Source organism: Artemia franciscana, unplaced genomic scaffold (assembly GCF_032884065.1).
Source record: "Artemia franciscana unplaced genomic scaffold, ASM3288406v1 PGA_scaffold_47, whole genome shotgun sequence".
NCBI classification, from domain to species: domain Eukaryota; kingdom Metazoa; phylum Arthropoda; class Branchiopoda; order Anostraca; family Artemiidae; genus Artemia; species Artemia franciscana.
The window spans coordinates 1,083,917-1,108,976 of record NW_027062688.1 but is presented as its reverse complement, the minus strand read 5'-3'; the positions used below and the strand labels follow the sequence as shown (position 1 = coordinate 1,108,976).

The 25,060-nt window shown below is 33.5% G+C and overlaps 1 protein-coding gene across 1 annotated transcript in view; it reads left to right on the top strand.

Moving 5' to 3' along the window:
* Nucleotides 1-5,632: 5,632 nt before the first annotated feature.
* The window catches only part of LOC136041872 (disabled homolog 2-interacting protein-like), a 173,786-nt gene continuing 154,358 nt past the window's right edge, over nucleotides 5,633-25,060 (top strand). Inside the window, exons 1-2 of the mRNA XM_065726661.1 lie at nucleotides 5,633-6,044; nucleotides 19,541-19,669. Coding sequence (XP_065582733.1) covers nucleotides 5,990-6,044; nucleotides 19,541-19,669 — 184 coding nt within the window. The 5' untranslated portion in view covers nucleotides 5,633-5,989. The remainder of the gene's footprint in view (nucleotides 6,045-19,540; nucleotides 19,670-25,060) is intronic.

Here is a 25,060-nt window from a genome sequence, read left to right as displayed (position 1 = left end):
ATATATACACTGAATTACGTATATGTAATGACTTCTCCATCATTTTGATAAATTTTAAATCAATTTAAAGAATAGAATGATTTAAAGAATTCAGTGTCTGTATACAACTCAGGGTGTATATTGGCACATTACAGGTTGGGGAGGGTGAAAGCTCCTTTTTGCCGTAAATAGGTGTTATATTTGGATTCAGGTTGAATTTATGATGCTATAAATATGTCTAATTCTTAGATGTCTCATTAGTGAGTTAATCAGAAGATTTACCCAAAAGAGTAGGGCTATCGCACACCAGGTAATGAAAAAACAGTTCCACTACTGGCATAATAAACAGCTCGATGCTTTTTTATGGCACTTGGTATTAACCAAGTGACATATAGCGATTACAAATTTTGTGGGTCTGTCTGTCGTTCTGTCGGTCTGTCCCAGTTTTGCTACTTTAGACACTTACAGGTAAGCTAGGACGATGAAACTTGTCAGGCGTATCAGGGACCGGACTATATTAAATTAAAAATAATGTTTTTGCCAATTTGACCATCTGGGGGGAGTAGGGGGCCGGTTAATTCGGAAGAGATAGAAAAAATGAAGTATTTTTAACTTAAGAACGGGTGATGGGATCTTAATAAAATTTGATTTTTGGAAGGATATCGTGTCTCAGAGCTCTTATTTTAAATCTTGATCAGATCCGGTGACATTGGGGGGAGGTGAAGGGGGAACCTAAAATCTTGGAAAACGCTTAGAGTGGAGGGATCGGGATGAAACTTGGTGGGGAAAATAAGCAGAAGTCCTTGATACCCGATTGACATAACCAGAACTTATCTGCTCGGTTTGGGGGAGTTGGGGGGGGGAGGGTTAATTCTGAAAAATTAGAAAAATTGAGGCATTTTTAACTTACCAAGGAGTGATTGGATCTTAATGAAATTTGAAGTTTGTAAGAATATCGTGTCTCAGAGCTTTTATTTGAAATCCTGCTTGGATCCGGTGACATTGGGGGGGGGGAATGAGAGGGGAACCTAAAATCTTGGAAAACACTTAGATTGGAGGGATCGAGGTGAAACTTGGTGGGAAAAATAACCACAAGTCCTAGATACATGATTGACACAACCTGAAAGGATCTGCTATCTTTGGGGTAGTTGGGTGGAGTGTTAATTCTGAAATATTAGAGAAAATGAGGCATTTTAACTTTCGAAGAAGCGATCGGATATTAATGCAATTTAAAATGAAACTTGGTGGAAAGAATAAGCACAAGTTTAAGATAAGAGACTGACATAACCGAATAGGATCCGCTCTCTTCGGTGGAGTTTGGGGGAAGTAATTTGGAAAAATTAGAAACAAATGGGGTATTTGTAACTTACGAACGGTGATCAGATCTTAATAAGGGGTATTTGAAACGGTAATAAGATCTGATGGTGATCAGATCTTTATGAAATTTGATATCTAGAAGGATCTTGTGCTTTAGAACTCTCATGTTCAATCCCGACCAGATTTGGTGACATTGAAGGGAGTCGGAGGGGGAAACCGGAATTCTTGGAAAACGTGAAAATCGAGGTATCTTACGAGTGGGTGATCGAATCTTAGTGAAACTTGATACATAGAAGAATCTTATGTCTCAGATGCTCCATTTTCAATTCGAATCTGATCCAAGGATAATGAGGGCTGGAGGGGGAAAACAGAAATCTTGGAAACCGGAAATCTTGGAAAATACTTAGAGTGGAGAGATCGGGATGAAACTTGATGAGAAGAAGTTACTTTTGCAATACATAAAAAAAAATATAAGACCAACCTTGACACATTACAACAAAGTTCATTTCAACTGATTTTAGTTGACGTTCTGGACGGCATAATGGGCTATCTCTACTAAATAGGGGTATGATCTCTCTAGGATAAATCCTGCTCTAAGAAATGAAAGAATTAAATCAACGGTAAGGCTCAATCGTTAATTAAGTATAAAGTCATGTGCCTTTCAAGTATTATATTTGTCTTCTTTTTTTTCCACACTCACGTCGCGTAGACAAAAAATTGAAAGTGGCACGTCCGATCGGTAATTAAAATTTTTAATGTCTTTTCTAAGGCTTAAGAGGGATTGGATTACAGTCAACTCCCTTCCGCTCTCTGTTATGCAACCCGCCTCCTATGTTCCTGTAATGTCATCATAAGAATCCAATTCTTTTGATGTATCTATTTGTATCAAAATTCCGTTTTTTAGAGTTTCGTTTACTATTCAGCCAGGTCGCTCCTTACTACAGCTAATCGCCACGAACTGTTTGAGTAATGTGTCACGGCTTCGTGATGCATATGGCTATGTCCATGGTGAAAGTTTGTTCTTAATCTCCATCTTCTCAGTGTCTCTTCTGGAGAGGACCAACAGTGAAACAGTAGCCTATAGTTTTCCTGTACAGAAGATGAACATTGTCAGCATAAACAAGACTATGAATATATTTTATTTAAGACAAATAGGCTAGGATTTTCTTAAGGGAAAGTCCAGGGTGGGGTTTTGTCATTTAGTTGAGTATGAACCTCTCCTAAAAATTCAGACTTTTTTTATTTTCTAGGTGTTACTTAATCAAGTTATTTACCACCATTTATTTATGGATAATTTATTTTTGTTCCACTTTGGTATTTGTTTTGCGAGAGTGTTTATTAATTTTTCCTCGTTTTGGTTTCATTTATTCATTCATTGTAGTTTATTTTCGGTTTAGTTATAATTGCTGTTAGGTTGTTTTGTTTTTCACTGGTTGTAGCCTTGGAATTGTCCTTTACTTGTGTGCTAAAGAGTTTCGTTTTAACCTGTTTAAAACAAAATGTTGAGGGGAATGTTAAGAGGGTATTGAAATAAATCAAAAGTCACTAATTAGAACCATTAAATTAGGATTATATGTTTTAATTCTAATGATATGAAAACGAAAACTAGAGAAAATTCATTATATTATTCAAATCTTTGGCTATAAAAAATGCACAGAAATTATATAAAAACAAACTTTTCGAAAAGAAGTTTTTCAAACGAAAGTAAAAAACCATTTTTTCCCCAAAGAGCCATCTCCGAGAATGAGGTAAGTTATTTAGATCCCCCCACCCTGAGAAAGTTAGCCATAATTAACTGAACACCTGGGAATGAAAAACGAGTAGAAATACTGAAGATCAGCAAAACGCCATTTAAGTTTTTATGGAAGCGGTGGTCATACCTCATATAAACTTTGAAGGAAGCTAGATTTCATTGGAAATTGAAACTTCAAGTTCCCTTTTTAAGAGTAAAAAGGGAACGGAGGGCAACTAGCCCCCACAACCTCTATTTCCCAAGTGTATTTGATCAAAAGTTCACAAATCATATAAAAATGCCTCTAGTGTCAAAGAAATATCAAGAGCCAGGGGTAAACGATTGTAAGTTATGCCCCGGAGGCTCTATGGGAGGGGTAGTCCTATAAACTTTGGCAGAGGTTCACTTGATTAGAAATGGAAAGCTCTAGCTCCTTTTGAGAGGCAAAAGTGATCAGAGGGGAACTAGCCTTCCCACAGACTTTTTTCCACAATTGAATCCGATTGAAATTTAGATTTTTTCCTCCAAATGCATCAAATCAAAATTTTAGACAGCCATTTTGTTCAAAATAGTTCAAGGATCACGTAACTATGGTTCCAGGTTTGATGTTAATTCCCCCAGGCTTTGTTACGACGATTAAAAGTTTTGCTATTTGTCTATTTTTAACATATATGGTTTTTACTGAAAAGGCACGCGTATACTCTTTGGAAGGGGCTCATTCTGTTGGAAATCGAAAGTGCTAGTGCCCTCTTTAATAGTGAAAAGTAATCAGAGGGTAACCAGCCCCCTCCCTCACGTCCTGTTTTTTTTTCAAAATGCATCCGGTCAAAATCTGAGAAAGCCATTTAGCTCAAATTAGCCCGAAAGTCAAATAAGTATTGCTCAGGGGTTGACGAATACCCCCAGCCTCTGGAGCAAGAGGATTAAATTGTGCAAGTTTCCCACTATTAGCACATAACGTTTTGGCGGAGGGGTAGATCGGGGCTCATTCGATTGGAGTCATCATCAAGAGTCCATAAGTCATCAAAGGACAACCAGCCCCCTCCCCACCTTTTTTGTATCCGGTGAACATTTTGAGATAGCCATTTTTCAAAATAGTAAGAGGCAAAATAAGTCTGCTCTGTTCCAAGCTCCTATATACAAAAGTGTGATTTTTTTCCCAAAGGCAAGATCACACATGCATGCTTATTTATTTTCTTGTTGTTTTTTTCCCAGGGCTGATTGTATCAGCTATCCTAGAAGATCGGGAGAGGACTCATTTGATCGGATATCATAGTTTCTAGTGCCCTTTTTAAGTGACCAAGAATATTGGAGGTCATCTAGCCCTCCTCCACCCCCTTTTTTATCCAAAATTGTCTGATCAAAATTTGGGTATGGCATTTTCTTCCGCGTAATCAAAAAATTAAATAAATTTGTCTAAGGGGATGATTTCACCCCTAAAAGCAAACGAGGAAAGAGTTGCAAACTATGAACTTTGACCACTTCTTACAAAAAGTAGGGATATTGGCTATTGGGAAGTAAAAAGGTATTTTTGAGGATTAGGATTTTCTGACAAGGCTGCTATGGGAGGATCTTTTCATAGAGGACTTTTCGTGGGGAAGGGAATTTTCCACTGAGATGGACCTGAATTTACCAGAAATTAAGTAAGAGAAAAGTATTTTTAATTGAGAGTAAGGAGCAATATTAAAACTTCAAACAAACAGAAATTATTAATTATATGGGGGGTTGCCCCTCCACAGTACCTTCCTCTTTACGATAAAGTGTTTTCTGAATTTAAAAAAAAACCTAATATTCAAATTAAGCGGTCATTGTGTACCGGAAGCTATTCTTAGATAATTGGAGCAAAAAGTCAAACTTAGCGTAAAGAGCAAGGTATTGAAGAAAGATCACCCCCCATATACTTAGTAATTTCTGTTAGTTTTATGTTTTAATGTTGTTCCTTACTTTCAGTTGAAAAAACTTATTTTTTTATTCAATATATATATATATATATATATATATATATATATATATATATATATATATATATATATATATATATATATATATATAAGAAAGACAGGGATACATCTTCCTTTCTGATAGCTGAAATGCATTTACATATACGAAAAAGACTAGTGGAACAGTTTTACGATAATCTGTACGAGACAAGGTTTTTCATATCTTATTTAAACAACAGACAGGAACGGGTTCATTTCTGAATCTAGCAAGGTGAGAGGGGAAATACTTCTTTTTAAATGAAAATAATTTTTAAATGAAAAGTATCTTACTTATCCTTTTTAATGGTAAAACACTGCACGTACAATTTTCAAGCACGTTCATGTCAGGACGGTTTTGTTGTACGCCTCCTGCATTTTTCAGCGCCCCTATGGCAGAAAGTCTTTTATTGTAGCCCTTTCAAAACATAAGAAAAACACAAATACCCATTCAATGAGCCGAATTCAGAAAAACCATTAAAAACATTGCTTTGCCACAGTCTTTTGGTTTTGGTCAGCTAACCGCATGTTTTGACACAATTTGGGCTTGATAATATCGGTTCCTGTTGGATAAGTGCAATAGGGAACAATGTCAGTTGTTGATTTATAATCAATCTTTTCATGATTTTTAGCTTATTGCTACTTTAGCAAATATCGATCTTAAATTAATAAGTTTTTATTCTACATATTTTTCATCTCAGCAAGATGATAAATGGTATCCTATCTAACTGTGTAAATCTAAATATGGTGTTCTAAGTTCAAAATTCTAGTTCCTAGACAAGGATAGCCTGTTTCGCATAGAATATACAATAAGCTCGATAAAACTTTCTCCGTGGAGTTGAAAATGACCTAGTCTCAAGGATTGGCTTCCTAAATATAGTGATGAACTTGTTGTACAATTATTGATGGAAGCACATTCATTTATTGTTCAAAAACTATGGGTTTTAGAACTAAATGCAGCCGCGCCAGCTTTATTTAATATAAAATGTCACATAGTAAGATTTGGACTTCAATTATAAGGAAGAAAAAACATTATAGTGGTAAATACACATATATTTATTTTCTTTGCGTCTGCTATGCTTATTTTTCTCATCTCTAAAGTTCTTCCGTCTAAAATACACTATCCTCCTATCCAAAAATTAACTAAATGAAATACATCTGTTCCTAAAATTCCATTTTGAATCAAAACATGCTTGTTTTTATTTCATAAAGTATTTTTAGTAATATTAAAAATATCAGCAGGAATATAAACTTTATGTGAGAAGTTTTTCAATAGCCTCTCCTAGTTAAAAAGAGAACATTTGCAAAAAATGTTATAGTCTTTGTAAGTTTAACAAAACTAGCACTTTCAGTAGAGCATTGGTTTATAAGGACGACAAAAGCAACTAAAATCTCTTTACGATCCCCTTGCCACTCAGAAGATAAGTATTTTCTACGGGATAGTGGGGAGGACGATCTATCGGATATATCAGAAGATTACCAGCTAGGAAGATTTCCAAACCGATCTACCTTATTAAAATGAAACACTTTTGTCTAAAAAAATCTATATGCCTTTCAATGCTTTGTAAAAATTAGCAAAAATTTTGTTTTACAAAAAAACTAGTTATTCATTGTATCATTCTTTTACTGGATGGGGAGGGATTAAGTCATGAATACAAGTACCCTTAATTCCCAGTAAAGACATATTTTTGGTTTCTGAGTGGGGAGGGGGGTGATAAGGTCTCCCCAACTCTGTACACGACAATATATCGTTTTTGTAAGTGAATAAACACCATATGAAGAAAATGAGTTTATTTTATTTTCATAAAATCGCTTATTAAATCCCTAAATTCCATAGTATATCCAATAGTTCGTAGCAACAAACTGTGTGTAATGAGTGACTTAGCCCAATAGTAATTGAAAATCTAAAAGACGGAAGTCTGATAACTATTGATGCTTCAGAAGAATTTTCTCTTACTACATATACATACAACTTACTAAGTTTAATGCTACCCATCGAGAGCTACAGGGCTGAAAAAATTTTCTGTCTTTTCGAAAAAGATTGGAAAAACCCTAAGACAATCATGCTATCTTAATGAAAAGCACGCCTCCATATCCACCATATCAGACAAGAATTGTAGTAATTCAACCCCCCAACCAATAAAAATCAGAAATCTTGCATTTTGGTCCAAGAAAGATCACGGGTGCATATTTATCATTTTCCCCTGGGAGATCGCATTGAACGAACGGTCTTAGAAGATCAGGAAACGAGCGAATTAAAAATAAATTATAAGTTCTAATGCCTTTTGCGAGGGAAAAATGATTAGAGGGCAACTATCCCTCCTTTTTCTATGCCCCTTTTCCTCCCAAATGAATATAATCCGAATTTTAGATAACTAGTTTATTCAGCATAGCTGAAAAATTTAATAGCTATGAGTAGTGGTGGGTAAATGGGAACGGAGAAAACAATGCCTCATGTTATACGAACTTTATTCACACAGTCTGGGAGGAACAAAATTTGCATAACCGGTTTGTCTAGAAACCACATTCGGTCATAAACCTTCACTAGTAACCAGATTTCCCATACTACAAGAAATACATTATTTGCATTTTGCAAACGGAACCTAATTTACACGAGCACATATTCTGCTCATACTATTTGAGACGGTGGACGCAAAAAAACTTGTTTGATTGAGTCTTTTTCTGTATAAAAGGAGCTTCAGAACTGGCAAAGATCAACAGTTTTCATCCACTGCTTGATTTATAATAAATAAAAAAGTCAAGATGTGACTTTAGCTTCAGATGTAAGAACTTCATGGCACAAAATTTCTGTATATAAAAGTCGATATTCAAAGTCCATTCCACGAAACCAAAGTTCAAACTAATGCTTAGATGTTCAACATAGTTTATGGTTTAATTATTATTGGATATGCTGATCTAAAGGGCTTAAGAATATTGTATAAGAACCTAAAGTTGATAAGGATAATTATTCTTGGCATCCAAACAGGGTTAAAGATACCAATAATATTGAAGTATTTAGATAACTTCTGAAGCAAGACACCAATATTTTCAAATGGGAATTCTAAGTACGTCTAAGGAAAATATTAAAGTATGTCTTCTATATAATATATTGCATTGACTTATTCAGTAGGAACTTCCATGATTGTGCCCCTTGCTAATGTTATAACAGGGTCAATGACAACGCCCAAGACTGCTACCCCTTTTTCTCTTCTCTCCCTTCCTCATTTTGATTTTTCGGAGGGGGAGGTAGATTATTTTTGAACTTTGCTAACTGGTTATTTTTTAAATCCGAGAAGCTACTGGATACATAGGTTATAGTTCTAGGATACCATTTGAGACACGAAGGTACATTTTTTTTGAAAACTTAGACCTAAGCTTCTTAAAACGTTCTAATGAACTTAATAAAGTCGAATAAATTTTAAGCAATGTTACGGTGGTACTAGGAGGGAATTGATATAAGCCCAAACATTTTTAACTGGTTCAAAAGTGTTTAACTGATTTAAAAGGACTTAACTGGTCTATTTTAAATATTTTTATAACAAATTAAATTAGCATGATCATTAAATAATTCATACAATCGAGAAGAAGTGTAATTTATGTCAAAAATAGGTTTAATTAGTTTTAAAATTTGCATGAAAATGAAAGAACTCACACAAAGAAGCAGCCTCATGAGTGTGATATATAATCAAAAAGGTTTACTCGTAATGCAACTTTGCATGCTAATCGAAGAATTCATACGAAAGAGAAGCCATCAAAATATCTTATGTAAAAAATATGTTTTCCCATAATTCAAATTTGCATGTTCATCAAACGCATGTCTTAAATATCTTTAATGACGTCACCGTCATAACAAAAATGACGACAACTAACTTCATGACGTCAGTCAACACACAAACATGACGTCACCTGACAGACACATACACAGACAACTTATTTTTATATATATAGATGTCCCGGTGTCCCAGTCGTCATTTGTGTCCCGATGTCAAGGTCTGTAATTTCGTCAGTCGACAAACATGACGTCAGCCGACACACACACACACACACACACAGAGACAACTTATTTATATATATATATATATATATATATATATATATATATATATATATATATATATATATATATATATATATAACGAAAAGAGAAATCACCAATGCAACAGCACAAACACCTTAAAAAAAAGGGAGACAGAAGGAGAAAAGGAAGACAGTTTTCCTAAATTAGTGATTAATATAGACCAGCACTTTAATGAGGCCTTAACCCTACTCATCCATATAATCACATAGGTCAAACAGCATAGCCATACACAATCAACCATAAAGAATAATCCATGGACAGGCAGTCATGTCGTCAATAAGTATAAGTCGTCATTTACCAAACAATAAAAACAGTTAAGACAAATAATTCAGAGGCAACAACCCAACACAAGGGCTCATCAGGAGAATACACTTCCCTATAGGGTTTCGGCACTTTAAATTCTCTACCCAGTCAAGTGTTGTGCTTACCACAGAATACCTATGGTATCCCCGTGTCAGGTATCATCCCCAAAATGCATGCCTATGAAAAAAAAACTAACAAATGTAGAACAACCAAGTAACACCAAAACTAGCTTACCCTATTTATATATTCTTCTTTTTAGAAGCAGTAGGTGCTATAGGTGCATATATATATATATATATATATATATATATATATATATATATATATATATATATATATATATATATATGTATATATAAATATATGTACTAGCTGTTGGGGTGGCGCTTCGCACCCCCCCCCAAGCCCCCCGCGCGTGTAAGTCGTTACGCGCCATGTTAGTTACGCGCCATTGTAGTTGTGTCCCTGTTTCCCACCTGTGAATATAAATAGATGTATATATATTTGTTTTAACTACGTAAAACTTGCGAATATACAACATTCTTCGCTGTCCCATTGTCTGTGCATATAAATAGATTGTCAGGTTTACCGACTCTTGAACATGCAACATATAATTGTCCATGGGAAAAACAATCCGTATTCAGATCTATACCTCATGATTCTAATGATTGCCCTTGAGCTTTGTTGATGGTGATTGCTAATCGAACATTCCCTGTGTCCCCGTCGTCATTTATATAAAAAATCAAAAAATATCCCCCTGTGCCCCCCGGCGTCCCCGTTGTAGTTGTGTCCCTGTGTCCCGGTTGTCATTTATATTCCCTATGTCCCGGTCGTCGTTTGTGTCCCGGTGTCCCAGTCTGTAATTTCTCTTTGAGTGTCCCGGTCGTCATTTATATTCCCTGTGTCCCGGTGTCCCGGTCGTCATTTATGTCCCGATGTCCCGGTCTGTATATACATTCGTTTTTGAATTGGTATATGATGAAATAAATTTTTATTTTTTTCCTTTTTCTATTTAGTTTTTTTTTGGTTTTTACCTTTTTTTTAGCTTTTTTACTTTTTTTCTTTTTAGGTTTTTTTGTAGTTTTTACCTTTTTTTAGTTTTTTTTATTTTTATTTATGTTTTTTTAGTTTTCTTTTCTCCTTTATTTTTCAGTTTTTTTCCTTTTTTTAGTTTTTTTCTTTTTTAGTTTTCAGTTTTTTTAGTTTTTTACCTTTTTCTATTTTTTTTTAGTTTTTTTCAGTTTTTTAGCTTTTTTAGTTTTTTTTATTAGTTTTTAGTTTTTTTGTAGTTTTTACATTTTTTTTAGTTTTTTTAGTTTTTTTCTTTTTTAGTTTTTAGTTTTTTACTTTTTTTTAGTTTTTTAGCTTTTTTAGTTTTTTATTTTTTTCTTTTTAGTTTTTTTTTGTAGTTTTTACCTTTTTTATTTATTTTTTCTTCTTTTGTATCAATGCTAAAGACAAGGTTCGAACCTTTAACCTCTTGAACCTAGAACCTGGAACATAACGCCTTACCAACTCAGCTACATCGGCTGATGGCGTTACGCGCCATATTAGTTACGCGCCATTGTAGTTGTGTCCCTGTGTTCCACCTGTGAATATATATCTATATATATAAAAATAAGTTGTCTGTGTGTGGATATGTGGATGGATCAGGTGACGTCACCTGAAAAAACTGGATCAGGTGACGTCAAAACTGAAAAAACTAAAAAAAGGCAAAAACAACAAAAAAAACTAAAAACTAATAAAAAAAATAAAAAAGCTAAAAAACTAAAAAAACTATAAAGGTAAAAACCAATAAAAAACTAAAAAAAAAACTGAAAAAACTAAAAAAAAGGCAAAAACTACAAAAAAAAACTAAAAACTAATAAAAAAAGTAAAAAAGCTAAAAAACTAAAAAAACTAAAAAAACTAAAAAAAGGTAAAAAACTAAAAAAAATAAAAAATAAAAAAAAAATAAAAAAAAGGAAAAAACTGAAAAATAAGCTAAAATAAAGGTAAAAACCAATAAAAAACTAAAAAAAAAGGAAAAAACTAATAAATGACGACACTCAAAGAGAAAGCGACCAGGACAAAAGGAATGTTCGATTAGCAATCAACAAAGCACCGGGACACAGGGAGTATAAATGACGACCAGGACATAAGTAAAAAAAAAAAAACTATCTATATATATAAAAATAAGTTGTCTGTGGATCTGTGGATCAGGTGACGTCACCTGAAAAAACTGGATCAGGTGACGTCAAAACTGAAAAAACTAAAAAAAGGCAAAAACTACAAAAAAAACTAAAAACTAATAAAAAAAATAAAAAAGCTAAAAAACTAAAAAAACTAAAAAAAGGCAAAAACTACAAAAAAAACTAAAAACTAATAAAAAAGCTAAAAAACTAAAAAAAACTAAAAAAAAGGCAAAAACTACAAAAAAAACTAAAAACTAATAAAAAAAATAAAAAAGCTAAAAAACTAAAAAAACTAAAAAAACTAAAAAAAGGTAAAAAACTAAAAAAACTAAAAACTAAAAAAAACTAAAAAAGGTAAAAACTAAAAGAACTAAAAAAGAAAAAAATAAATGACGACACTCAAAGAGAAAGCGACCAGGACAAAAGGAATGTTCGATTAGCAATCAACAAAGCACCGGGACACAGGGAGTATAAATGACGACCAGGACACAAGTAAAAAAAAAAATTAACAAAACTAAAAAGAAGGTAAAAACTACAAAAAAACTAAAAAGAAAAAAAAACTAAAAACTAATAAAAAAACTAAAAAATCTAAAAATCTAAATAAACTAAAAAAGAAAAAAAAAGGAAAAAAATAAAGGAGAAAAACAAAACTAAAAAACGAATGTATATACAGACCGGTACACCGGGATACAAATGACGACCGGGACACAGGGAATATAAATGACGACCGGGACACAGGGACACAACTACAACGGGGACACCGGGGGAAACAGGGGGATATAAATGACGACCGGGACAAAAAAACTAAAAAGAAAAAAAAAACTAAAAACTAATAAAAAAACTAAAAAATCTAAAAATCTAAATAAGCTAAAAAAGAAAAAAAAAGGAAAAAAATAAAGGAGAAAAACAAAACTAAAAAACGAATGTATATACAGACCGGGACACCGGGATACAAATGACGACCGGGACCCGGGACACAGGGAATATAAATGACGACCGGGACACAGGGACACAACTACAACGGGGACACCGGGGGAAACAGGGGGATGTAAATGACGACCGGGACACCGGGACAGGGAATGGTCGATTAGCAATCACCATCAACAAAGCTCAAGGGCAATCATTAGAATCATGAGGTATAGATCTGAATACAGATTGTTTTCCCATGGACCATTATATGTTGCATGTTCAAGAGTCGGTAAACCTGACAATCTATTTATATGCAAAGACAATGGGACAGCAAAGAATGTTGTATATTCGCAAGTTTTACGTAGTTAAAACCATATATATATATCTATCTATATTCACAGGTGGGACATAGGGACACAACTACAATGGCGCGTAACTATTATGGCGCGTAACGACTTACGCGCGCGGGGGGGCTTGGGGGGGGCGCGAAGCGCCCCCACCAACTAGGTGTTGGGGTGGCGCGAAGCGCCACCCCAACAGCTAGTATATATATATATATATATATATATATATATATATATATATATATATATATATATATATATATATATATATATATATATATATATATATATATATATATATATGTTTTTAACTACGTAAAACTTGCGAATATACAACATTCTTCGCTGATATAAATAGATTGTCAGGTTTACCGACTCTTGAACATGCAACATAAAATTGTCCATGGGAAAACAATCCGTATTCAGATCTATACCTCATGATTCTAATGATTGCCCTTGAGCTTTGTTGATGGTGATTGCTAATCGAACATTCCCTGTGTCCCCGTCGTCATTTATATATCTCCCTGTGCCCCCCGGCGTCCCCGTTGTAGTTGTGTCCCTGTGTCCCGGTCAACATTTATGTCCCGATCTGTATATATATTCGTTTTTGAATTGGTATATGATGAAATAAATTTTTGTGCTTTTCCCCTTTTTTCTTTTTAGTGTTTTTTGGTTTTTACCTTTTTTTTTTTTTTTTTTTTTTCTTTTTTCTTTTTAGTTTTTCTTGTAGTTTTACCTTTTTAGTTTTTTTATTTTTATTTTTATTTTTTTAGTTTTGTTTTTCTCCTTTATTTTTCAGTTTTTTCCTTTTTTATTTTTTTCGTTTTTAGTTTTTTTAGTTTTTTAGCTTTTTTAGTTTTTTTTACTAGTTTTTAGTTTTTTCTTTTTAGTTTTTTTTGTAGTTTTTACTTTTTTTTAGTTTTTAGTTTTATCTTTTTAGTTTTTTAGTAGTTTTTACCTAGCCAAGGTTTGAACCTGCAACCTCTCGGACCTAGAACCTGGAACATACCGCGTTACCAACTCAGCTACTTCGGGCTTGAATACATTCGTTTTTGAATTGGTATATGATGAAATAATTCAGACGTCATATGCGGACAGACAGACAGACAAACATCACACGCATACAAATTATTTTTATATATAGATTATTTTTATATATAGAAGAAAGATTATTTATTTTTTTTTATATATAGAAGATAGATATGTACTATAGTATACTAATGAAGTTCTTTATAAATTGTATCTTTTATAGAATATTACACTGTTTAGCACCCAACTGTTTATTTAATATTTTAATAACCGTAATACATCTTATAACCCTGTCATAGATACGGTTCTATAAATCAAATTAAATGTAAGTAAGTACGAATGATATCCGCACGTTTTTTTTATATGCGTAATTTTCATCCCACAGTTTGGAAAGTGATTCCTGAGATTGCGGCTGATGTAGTTAAGAGGCCAGTCTTTCGTTGATCTCTTATAAACTAATACTTGATATTCTGCAATTTTTGATGCCAAATCGGAACAAGAAAAAAAACTAGAAAGAAAAACTAGTTATCCTACGCCTCTGAATACAGTTCAGTTTACATTAGGGGTTGATACCATTTCAGTTTCCATTTCTTTTTTTCACTATTTTCTATTCTGTTATTTTGGAGAAAATACGAAAAACAGCAAGCTGTTTTTTAATTACCTTTTTTGTTACTGTTGAGTTTTTTCTACTGTTTTTGGCGTTTCTGTTTTTTAGACCTATTTTCCTTCATTTTCAATGTTTCGCTTGAAAATAGCATCATATTGCATTCTTGTGACTTTTTCGGTTTGAAATATTACCTTGTAGGGAATAGTCTTGTCTTCAAGTGTTCTGATGATGAGATTTGCCACTGTGAAAGTTAATTCAATATTAAATCCAATCTTTCCAGTCCTCTTTATTTAGCAACAAGAATAATTACTTTTTAACTATTCTACTTTCAAATTTCTAAAACTAATTGTATACTTACTTTTTTCATTTTATGTTGTATTTTTAGGAGTTGCTTTCTGTTCCCCGAAGCAGCTTTCGGCAAATACCTCAGAAACTCTTTGCACGTTTGAATTCTTTCTTCTATAAATAGTTTTATTCATTTTGATCATATTTGACACAGGAAAGATAATTGATAATCAGGCACCTTTTTCGTTAGCAATCAATTTTGGCTTTAGAAAGTCAAAACAAAGGCAACTCTATATAACAAGTATTACTGACTGAAAATTAAAAATGATATGAAACTATAATGAAAACTCACTCTTGATGATTTCAAATCAAAACAAAAGTCAAACATGCAGGGTGAATTTCATCAGTTCACAAAATTTATATAAAAGGAAGAAAAAAAGCTTGCCTTTAGAGAAATTTAAGATGAGATAATAACGTTATCGGGTATTTCTTTTGTCCTAAGTCATGAGGTTTCAAATAAGGAAGTTCAATTGAATTAAGAAATGTTGCCGTTCATTCAGTTCCTCCTTCTGGCTAATCAACCATTTTATAGGATTTATTCTCTTCTTGGTCTTAAAGTAATTTTTATTAATGCTTCTCTTCTAATCGCAGAATTGATTTACAATTTGATGTGATAGTCACTTGTGATGTTACTTTTCTTCTAACCACAGATTTTGTCGTCGATTTTTTCATGTGGGATTCGTTGCGATACTTGTTGTCACATGTCTTCTAGCCGCATATCTTGTTTGTGCTTCATTTTGGTGCACAATTGCCTAAAACTTTTTTCCACACTGTTTATTTTACACTATTGTTCTGGTATTAAAAAGTTTTCGAATTTTAATCCATATTGGAGTGTTAATAATTCACTGCAGGTGATAGAGTCTTTAACAATGGTTTCAGCTAAAAGAATTGAGTCTTTCGATTTTGCGACAATGTATACTAATTTATCACTTAATGTAGTGTTAGATAATTTAAAAACTGTTATCAAGAAATCTTTCCTCTTATCTAGTAAAAGGTTGTTAAAAATAGACACTTATAATAAAAAAGCTATATGGACAGATTGCTTTAATACCACAGTTAACTTGAGATGTTACAGCTTGGATATGATTTTTGAGTTATTAGAATTTGTTTTATACAATACTTATATAAAATTTGGTGGTGATTTGTACAAGCAAATCGTGGGAATTCCCATGGGGGGGAATGCCAGCCCATTTATAGCTGACTTGTTTTTAAGTCAACTAGAATATAAATATATGATGGATAAGAATAATCCAAATAATTTAAAACATGTTTTGTCAAATAATAAAAGATATTTAGATGATATTTTGGTCTTAAATTGTAAGGATTTCATTGATATCTCTAAAAATATATATCCATCAGAGCTTACTCTTGAACCTAGTCATGGCGCTGGTCATGAAGATCATTTCTTAGATTTAAATGTTAATATCTGTGATAATAATAAATTAAGTTTTAAAATGTATAATAAAACGGATGATTTTGATTTTGAAGTGATTAGTTTCCCATTCCCTGAAAGTAATATACACTCAAATATCACATATTCTGCTTTTTTCTCACAGTTACTTCGTTATGCAAGGATTTGTAGTAATTATATTGATTTTAAAAATAGATGTAAAATCTTAAGCAAAAAATTGATATCAAGGGGTTTTTCTGCAAATAAATTAACTTGGCAATTTAAAAAATTTAGTTTTCATTATAACGAACTTTTAAATAAATATCAAAAGAATTATCTGGAAATACTTAAAGAAATTTTCAACTAATTTCGGAGGTTCGACAAATGATGATGCAGCGCCATTTATTTTGAATTGTGTTTCTAATAGAACGGATTTTTTAAAAAAATAGCCACATGGTAAAGATGAATTCTATAATTGTTTAGTTCATTAATTTTTTTTTCTTGCAATGTGTTAATACTTGTGATTTGGTAAATTTTATCATATTTAGTTTACCTATTGTTGCTAAAAAGAGGGATATATTAACAGGATAAGCTTGTTTTGGTGTTACTTGGTTGTTTTACATTTGCTGTTTTTTTTTCATAGGCATGTATTTTAGGGGTGATACCTGACACGGGGATGCCATGGATATTCTGTGGTAGCCACAACACTTGGCTGGGTAGAGAATTTAAAGTGGCGAAACCCTATAGGCCAGTGTATTCTCCTGATGAGCCCTTGTGTTGGGTTGTTGCCTCTGAATTATTTGTCTTTATTATTTTTTCTATTGTTTGGTAAATGACGACTTATACTTATTGACGACATGACTACCTGTCCATGGATTATTCTTTATGGTTGATTGTGTTTGGCTATGCTGTTTGACCTATGTGATTGTACGGATGAGTAGGGTTAAGGCCTCATTCAAGTGCTGGTCTATATTAATCACTAATTTAGGAAAACAGTCTTCCTTTTCTCCTTCTGTCTCTTTTTTTTTATGTGTTTGTGCTGTTGCATTGGTGATTTCTCTTTTCATGATATTCGAAATCATTCGAAATCTTCTGTAATTTTTAATGGCATCATATATAACAAAAAAATTTCTTTCCCAGCTTTTCCCCAGTCGTTATATTTTTGCTTTAATAGCGTTGCTGCATAATTCAGTAATAACAGGGAATATTCCAATGCCTATACCCTCTGATATATTTTAACTATGCATAATCATCGCTTTATTCTTTGGTTTCAAATCAAATAGTGGCAAGTCGGTCATTTCAGACTTTGACGAGAATTCAATTCCCTCTTCCAGTTTATACATTACAGACGCCACAATAACGTGTTCCTTATTCCATTTTAGTTTTTGATATATCTAAATTGCGCATTAGTATAATTATCATGTTATTCTTTAAATCATATTCACATTTTCGTTTGTAATTTAACATGATTTTCGCTTTTCTTGTTCCTTTCTATTTTCTTTAGCCGTTCGGATTCCTTTGTCATCTTGTGTAATGTTTGCATATGTGACAGGCACTAAAATGAATTCCTCCGTCCTGTTCATCTTTCGAAGACACATAATCATTAAATTTGCACGTTTCTTTATTCCATTGCAATTTTGCTTTGTCTTGTAATCGCAGATTTAGTTGCGCAACATTTTGGTTATCAGGAAAATGTGATTTTTGTGGTCCCTTGTTCCATGCCTTTTTCTTTGGCTGTTCGATGCAATCTTATGTATTTCATAGTATATAAAATGATTCACAATGTTCACCCCTAGCGATAAAATTGTACAACTTTTGTTTGTTGAATGGCTCGCATGATTATTTTTGTGCTATAAAGTGAATTCTTCTTTCTTTTATATTCTTCACAAACCCAGAAAATAAACAAATTTGTTCCAAAAGGCCAAAATAAATTAATTATATTCCAGGGTTGTCAAGGAGTTTAGTTGTGAATTTATTCTCTCCTTCCTGTACAGACGCTAAAATAATACTTCTTCATTTTATGGTGAAAGATCAGGAATTTTGATTGAATAAAGCAATTCTGGCATGAAATCAATTCTAAAACTTTCCTTCATTCGACTGTAATTTTACTTTGTGTTCTAAGAATGGTTTTTGGTGTGCTACGTTTTGCTTTGCAATTTAATGTTATTTTTGCTGTTTTTGCTCCTTTCCCTTTTTTCAGCTGTTCAGGGTAATTTTTCGTGTTCTGTAGTTTTTCTTTAATACTAATTACACTCATGAGGAGGAGGTAAAGATGAAATTTATGCTCTTGAAATGTATATAAATATCACTCACATGAATTTTTTTTCCAAAATTGAGACTTTAAATGAATTTTCTCAAACTCGTGGCTTATATAGATCATTTTTCCTGGCCAGAAAATCCAAGGGTTTCAATTCTTAAAAAAAAAAAAAAATAATGCAACAATTTTCAAGACAAAACTATACATGCATCAATGCATACACAGTTGCTCCTCTAAAGAGAGTAGATAGATATACTGCTGAACAAGATGACTTTCCCGACCTGATTGTAGGAGACAATGACATTGAAGAAACTAAGCTTGATACGCTACTCTACACAAGAGCTGGCTTTTATGCCCTGCCATTTATGAAAAATCGAGCAATATAAGCAGATATTCAGCTCGTCAGATTGTCTTCTCTCTTCTCCATCAGTAACATTCCTAGCAGAGAAGTACAGAAGAACTTGCTCAATTCCAGTTGAACTCTTTCCCAATCGACTTCCTTCCTATCAAGACAGAGACTAACCGAAATACATCACAAACTGCAGATGAAGAAGACAGATTGTTTTTTAGTCTCTCGATACGACTAGGCTGCTGACGAAATATTCGAGTCGAAATTTCAAGAATATAAGAACTGCCCGCGTCACAACCAACATTATCAGGACATTTGAAGGGACAATTCCAGTCTTCTTGAGTGAGAGACAAAGATCAAGAAAAAATGATTTTGATCCACTAGAATTTTGGACTGACTGCTTCTACATCTACCCTGAGTTAATTGAAGTTGCGAGCATACATCTTGCAGGGCCTGAAAAACATTAAAATATTTGTTAAAACTACTCTTTTTAATAAAAACAGGCCAAAAACAGGCCGTTTTTCTCCGTTTCGTTTTTCCTGTTTCTGCTCTTTTTTTTATTGCCGTTTTTTTACTGTTTTTGTTTCAGCAAAAAAACAGAAATAGTGCCGACCCCTAATTTACCGCCAAGATAAACAAAATCTTGAGCAATATAAGGGGCATCTTTGCTCACAGATCTTTAGAAACGAATCATCTCCAAAAAGAATTAACTTAATTATTCTGAATACATGTAATAATTTGTTCGTTTCAGGGCATCTTGAAGAAAAAGATCATGAAGCTAAATTTGTGTCAACTTCAAGACAAGATATGCCTTTCCTATACAGTTCAGATCAAATGAACTTGTTTTTTGAAGACTTCGATACAATTTCCGTTTGTTCAGGTAATTGCATAAAACTATGTTGTGAAATGTTAAGCTATCTAATCAACTGTTCGGAAATACGTAAATATATGTACACAGATATATATATATATATATATATATATATATATATATATATATATATATATATATATATATATATATATATATATATATATATAAATAAGTTGTCTGTCTGTCTGTCTGTGGATCAGGTGACGTCATGTTTCTGTGTCGGCTGACGTCATGAAATAAGTAAGAAAAGAAAGCGTTCCGAGGAATCACAAGAACAGCAAGAAAACAGGCTTGCGGCTAAAGAACGCAAAACCGCGCAGTTAGATGAAAATCCACCTGGACAGCGAGAGTCAAAACATATCAAAACTGAAAATGATAGCGATGATGATTGGGTTTGGGATTTTGACTTGGATAAGGTCATCAATGCCTACCAGATTTAAGTTAAAAAAACAAAGGTTCGTCGATATATACTTCATAGTGACGCTGAAAAATAAAGAAGAAAAAGAAAACTGAAAAAAGAAAAAAGGTAAAAAACTAAAAAAAAACTAAAAAGAAAAAACACTCAAAGAGAAGAATATAAGTGACGACCGGGAACCTCAAAGAGAAATTACAGACTGGGACACCCGGACACAAATCACGACCGGGACACAGGGAATATAAATGACGACCGGGACATAGGGACAAAACTACAACAGGGACGCCGGGGCACAGGCGGGATATATAAATGACAACCGGGACACAGGGATTGTTCGATTAGAAATTACAGACCGGGACACCGGGACACAAATGACGACCGGGACACCAGGACACAGGGAATATAAATGACGACCGGGACACTCAAAGAGAAATTACAAACTGGGACACCGGGACACAAATGACGACCGGGACACAGGGAATATAAATGACGACCGGGACACAGGGACACATCATTAGAATAATGAGGTATATATCTGAATACGGATTGTTTTTCCCATGGACAATTATATGTTGCATGTTCAAGAGTCAGTAAACCTGACAATCTATTTATATGCACAGACAATGGGACAGCGAAGAATGTTGTATATTCGCATGTTTTACGTAGTTAAAAACATATATTTATATCTATCTCTATTCACAGGTGGGACACAGGGACACAACTACAATGGCGCGTAACTAATATGGCGCGTAACGACTTACGCGCGCGGGGGGGCTTGGGGGGGCGCGAAGCGCCCCACCAACTAGGTGTTGGGGTGGCGCGAAGCGCCACCCCAACAGCTAGTATATATATATATATATATATATATATATATATATATATATATATATATATATATATATATATATTTATATATATATATATATATATATATATATATATATATATATATATATTATATATATATATATATATATATATATATATATATATATATATATATATATATATATATATATATATATATATATGTATATATATATATATAGTGGCGTGGTTAGATAAGCTCAACTAGAGCCGACCCAGCTCTAAAATAGCTCTTGGAATTATCTGGGGATTGGTAAATAGGAAGGATGTGCGAAAACATAGGACCTCACTCCCTGAGGTCCCGCGTCACAAAATGTCGTATTTTATTGAATATTATGCGTTATTATAAGTTTGTTTTTTATCATGAACGAAAATACGAGTATTGAAGGCAATCACCAATCCTATATTGAGCTGGGAATTGGAGTAATTACCGAAAATTCGCCTATTTTTCCATTGATATATTCAAATAATATCAATAAGGCCCTGTTCCAAAGAAATATTAAAATTTAAGAAATTTCTATAATTTATTCATAAATGGAATAGAAGTTTCAGGGCTCTTCCTACAGATCTAAAGCTTCCCTTTAGAAGATTTCTTAGAATTTTTCAATCAGCCTAATAATAAAGCACTAAGATTATCACTTTCAAAATAAAATACTTATAAGAAATAGTTTTTATATTTCAGTCAAATAGATAGATATGATGTTCTTCAAGTGCCTTTTTGCCAAACGGTTTACCCATTCTGCTCTCTGTTAGTTAGAGACCCCTATTTATTGGACTTCTACTTAGTTCTTTCTGGAATCCCGCTTTGTATTTTCGCGTATTTAATTGGTTAATTTTGAAAATATGGGCGAAATATACTGCATATTTGTGTAAGTATAGCTCCTTTGAAAAATGAAATTTCCTGGCAGATTTTCATAGAATCAGAGGTTTAGTGGAAAATTACCATTTTTTGCTAGTTCAGGAATAGTAAATATTACTTCCATTAGTTTTAATGGTAAAATGTGTCTGCAAAACTCAAGAAAATGACAGCCCCTCACCTTGAAGAGCAAGGTTCCTTTTTACAAGAGAAGTAATGATATGTCTTTATTTTGTTTTTCCATGTCTTTTTTCTCTGGTACTAATTGGGTGCTGGGCTATCTTAAACAAATATTTTAGGGCTCACTTAAAACTTACTTTTAAAATCGAACCACCTATTTTTCAATTCAACATTCAACTAGATAGAGCTATCATAAAGTTGAGAATAGCACCCGAAACGGCGCTTTGGATACTATTTCTGAAGTGGAAAGGTTAGTATATACACAATGCCCTATATGGAGAGAGTGGGGTACCGTGTTTGAGCCCACCTTGAGACTTTTGTCCTACTCACAAAAACGTGACAAGATGCATATAGACAATTTTTGATATGTTTTTGATTCCCCCCTTCCGTGTCCCCTCTTAAAAAATCCTGGGTACACAACAGGAAGTAAGGAAAAAGCACCATCAGAATATCTAAATATAAAACCCTAAATCTAATATTTTCAATTCCGATCTTGTATAACCCTCCTACCAACCATTTTGATGGCTTTTGTAAATCATCATCCAGCTATCGGACCTACCTTTCTATTACAATATCGTATAGGGGTGTTCTATGACTCAATTTAATGTATTTGATCTTATTCTGGTTTTTCATTGCATTGGAAGAAACTCTTTTTCTTTTTTTCTTCTCCCTGCTAGTGGGGCACTGAACCATCATACAGAAACTGTTCAAAGGCTCATTTTAAAGGTGAGTGTTATACCTAATGCCTGACATCGCTGTCTTATTCCCTGTAGGTTGTCAATTACTATTTCAACTAATTAAGAGCCATCTCTTTTATTTTGTGTGTAATTATCTTTGGAGAAAATGTGTCTTGTTAACCATCTCTAGAGGAAATTTTGGGAAAACCCAAAAGCTTCAGGGATGGTCGAAGTACTGCTCTGAACACGAGCTGAGAATTACAACTGTGTGCATCTATACCCTGGATGACACTTTTTTAATTTGAGACAAATCTAATCCATGTATGTATATATGTATAGTTCCGTTACCCTTAATTGGCATAAAGCCAAAAAACTGATGAGAAAGAAAAAAAAATGAAAGAAAACAGTAGACACAAGTCAGCACTTAAACAACATGACTAGTCTACCGAACGGCATTTAGAAAAATACTTCCTAAGCTTAGGCGCTTCTGAAACACTTATCACTTCTTCTCACAGCTTAGATACCAATATACAGCTATGAAAGCTCCTATCTTGCCCATGAGAAGCTTTTGGTACAGAGCTCTGAACTTGGCGCCTCCTCTAAGCCCACGTTCCGACGCGTAGATCGTACTACAGCACCATAGGCGGGAACGCAATTTTGTTTTATTGCATACACAGCTTAGATACCGATAATAGTATCTAAGCTGTGCTGCCAGTTTCCTGTCTCCAGCCGCTAGCATCGCTACCGCGCACTCTGTCCCAAAAATGAATCGAGTTTTCATAACTGTATTGGTATCTAAGCTGTGTTTCTTCTGAAGACAGCACCCAGGCTAGCAACTTCATAATTGGTTGATAAAGTGGCGCTACCTGAGGAGGGGGTAAAATTTTGAGATAATTTTGAAATTAATAACTTCATTCCTTCAATGCAGACATGGAAAATGTGTATCGTTAACAATTAATTAATAACCATCCCAACATCCATCTCTTTAACAATTACTTAACCATTAACAATAAACCATCTCGTTAACTAATTACTTGAGAATTTTTGTTATAAAATATGTATACTATCCACTTTCTTTAATTGAGCAACAGTGAGTGTATATATTTATATATACACACACTGAAGAACTTCACGAAAAACTTTACGAAACACATCATTTTCGTACACAAGAGGAAGATTGATGTCAAAATCATGTCGTGGTTGCGGAGGTAGCTGCAACCAAGTATTTCCAAAGTGTGCCTCTTTTTCAATTACCACTATTTGGAGCTCCAATTATTTGTGTTGAGTGTGGGTATGTATGCACGTAAATATTAGTTATGTCCCAAAAGAGAAGAGGGCATTATATCACAGATCACATAAGGTAGCTATATGATTTTGGCACAACATGGTTCTAACCGTTTTGTATTGGAAGCCGACTTTTGTCATATTTTACAGCTTCCTATTGTTTGTCCAAGAAAGCTTTACATCTCTTTCCTCTCAGTTTTGACAATCAACTGCACTCGCGTTTCATTTGAATATAGCTTTATTCTCCTTTTTTTTCAACGTAGGCCTAATACCAAAACAATCAAGCTTGTATTTATATAATTTTGCAGATATTTTATTCCCTGTCCTTATTAGAATTTCCAACCCTATTTAAACGTTTTTTTATTTAAATTATAAACGAAGAGAAAGGGGGGGGTCTCAGAAATTATTTTAAAAAAAGTCTTATATCAAACAGTTTGTGGTAACGAACTGTAGTAAGGAGCGACCCGGCTCAATAGTAACCGAAACTCTAAAAAACAGAATTTTGAAACCAATAGTTATATCAAAAGAATTATATTTTAAATATATAAGTTTCATCAAGCTTAGTCTTACCCATCAAAAGTTACGAGCCTGAGAAAATTTGTCTTATTTTAGAAAATAGGGGGAACACCCTTTAGAAGTCATAGAATCCTAACAAAAATCACACGATAAGATTCAGCGTATCAGGGAACCCTAGAGCAGAAGTTTCAAGCTCCTATCTACAAAAATACGGAATTTTCTATTTTTTGCGACAAGACAGATCACGGATACGTGTTTATTTATTTATTTATTTTTTGTTTGGATTTTTTACCCCACGGGTGATCGTATCGACCCAGTGGTCCTAGAATGTCGTGAGAGTGCTCATTCTAACGAAAACTAAAAGTTCCAGTGCCCTTTTTAAGCGACCAAAAAGATTGGAGGGCACCTAGACCCCCTCCCACGCTACTTCTTTCCCAAAGTTACCGGATCAAAATTATGAGACAGTCATTTTATTCAGCATAGTAAAAAAACATAAAAACTACATCTTTGGGGATGACTTACTCCCCCTAATTCACCGTGGGAGGGGCTGCAAGTTACAAACTTTGACCAATGTTAGCACATAGTAATGGTTATTGGGAAGT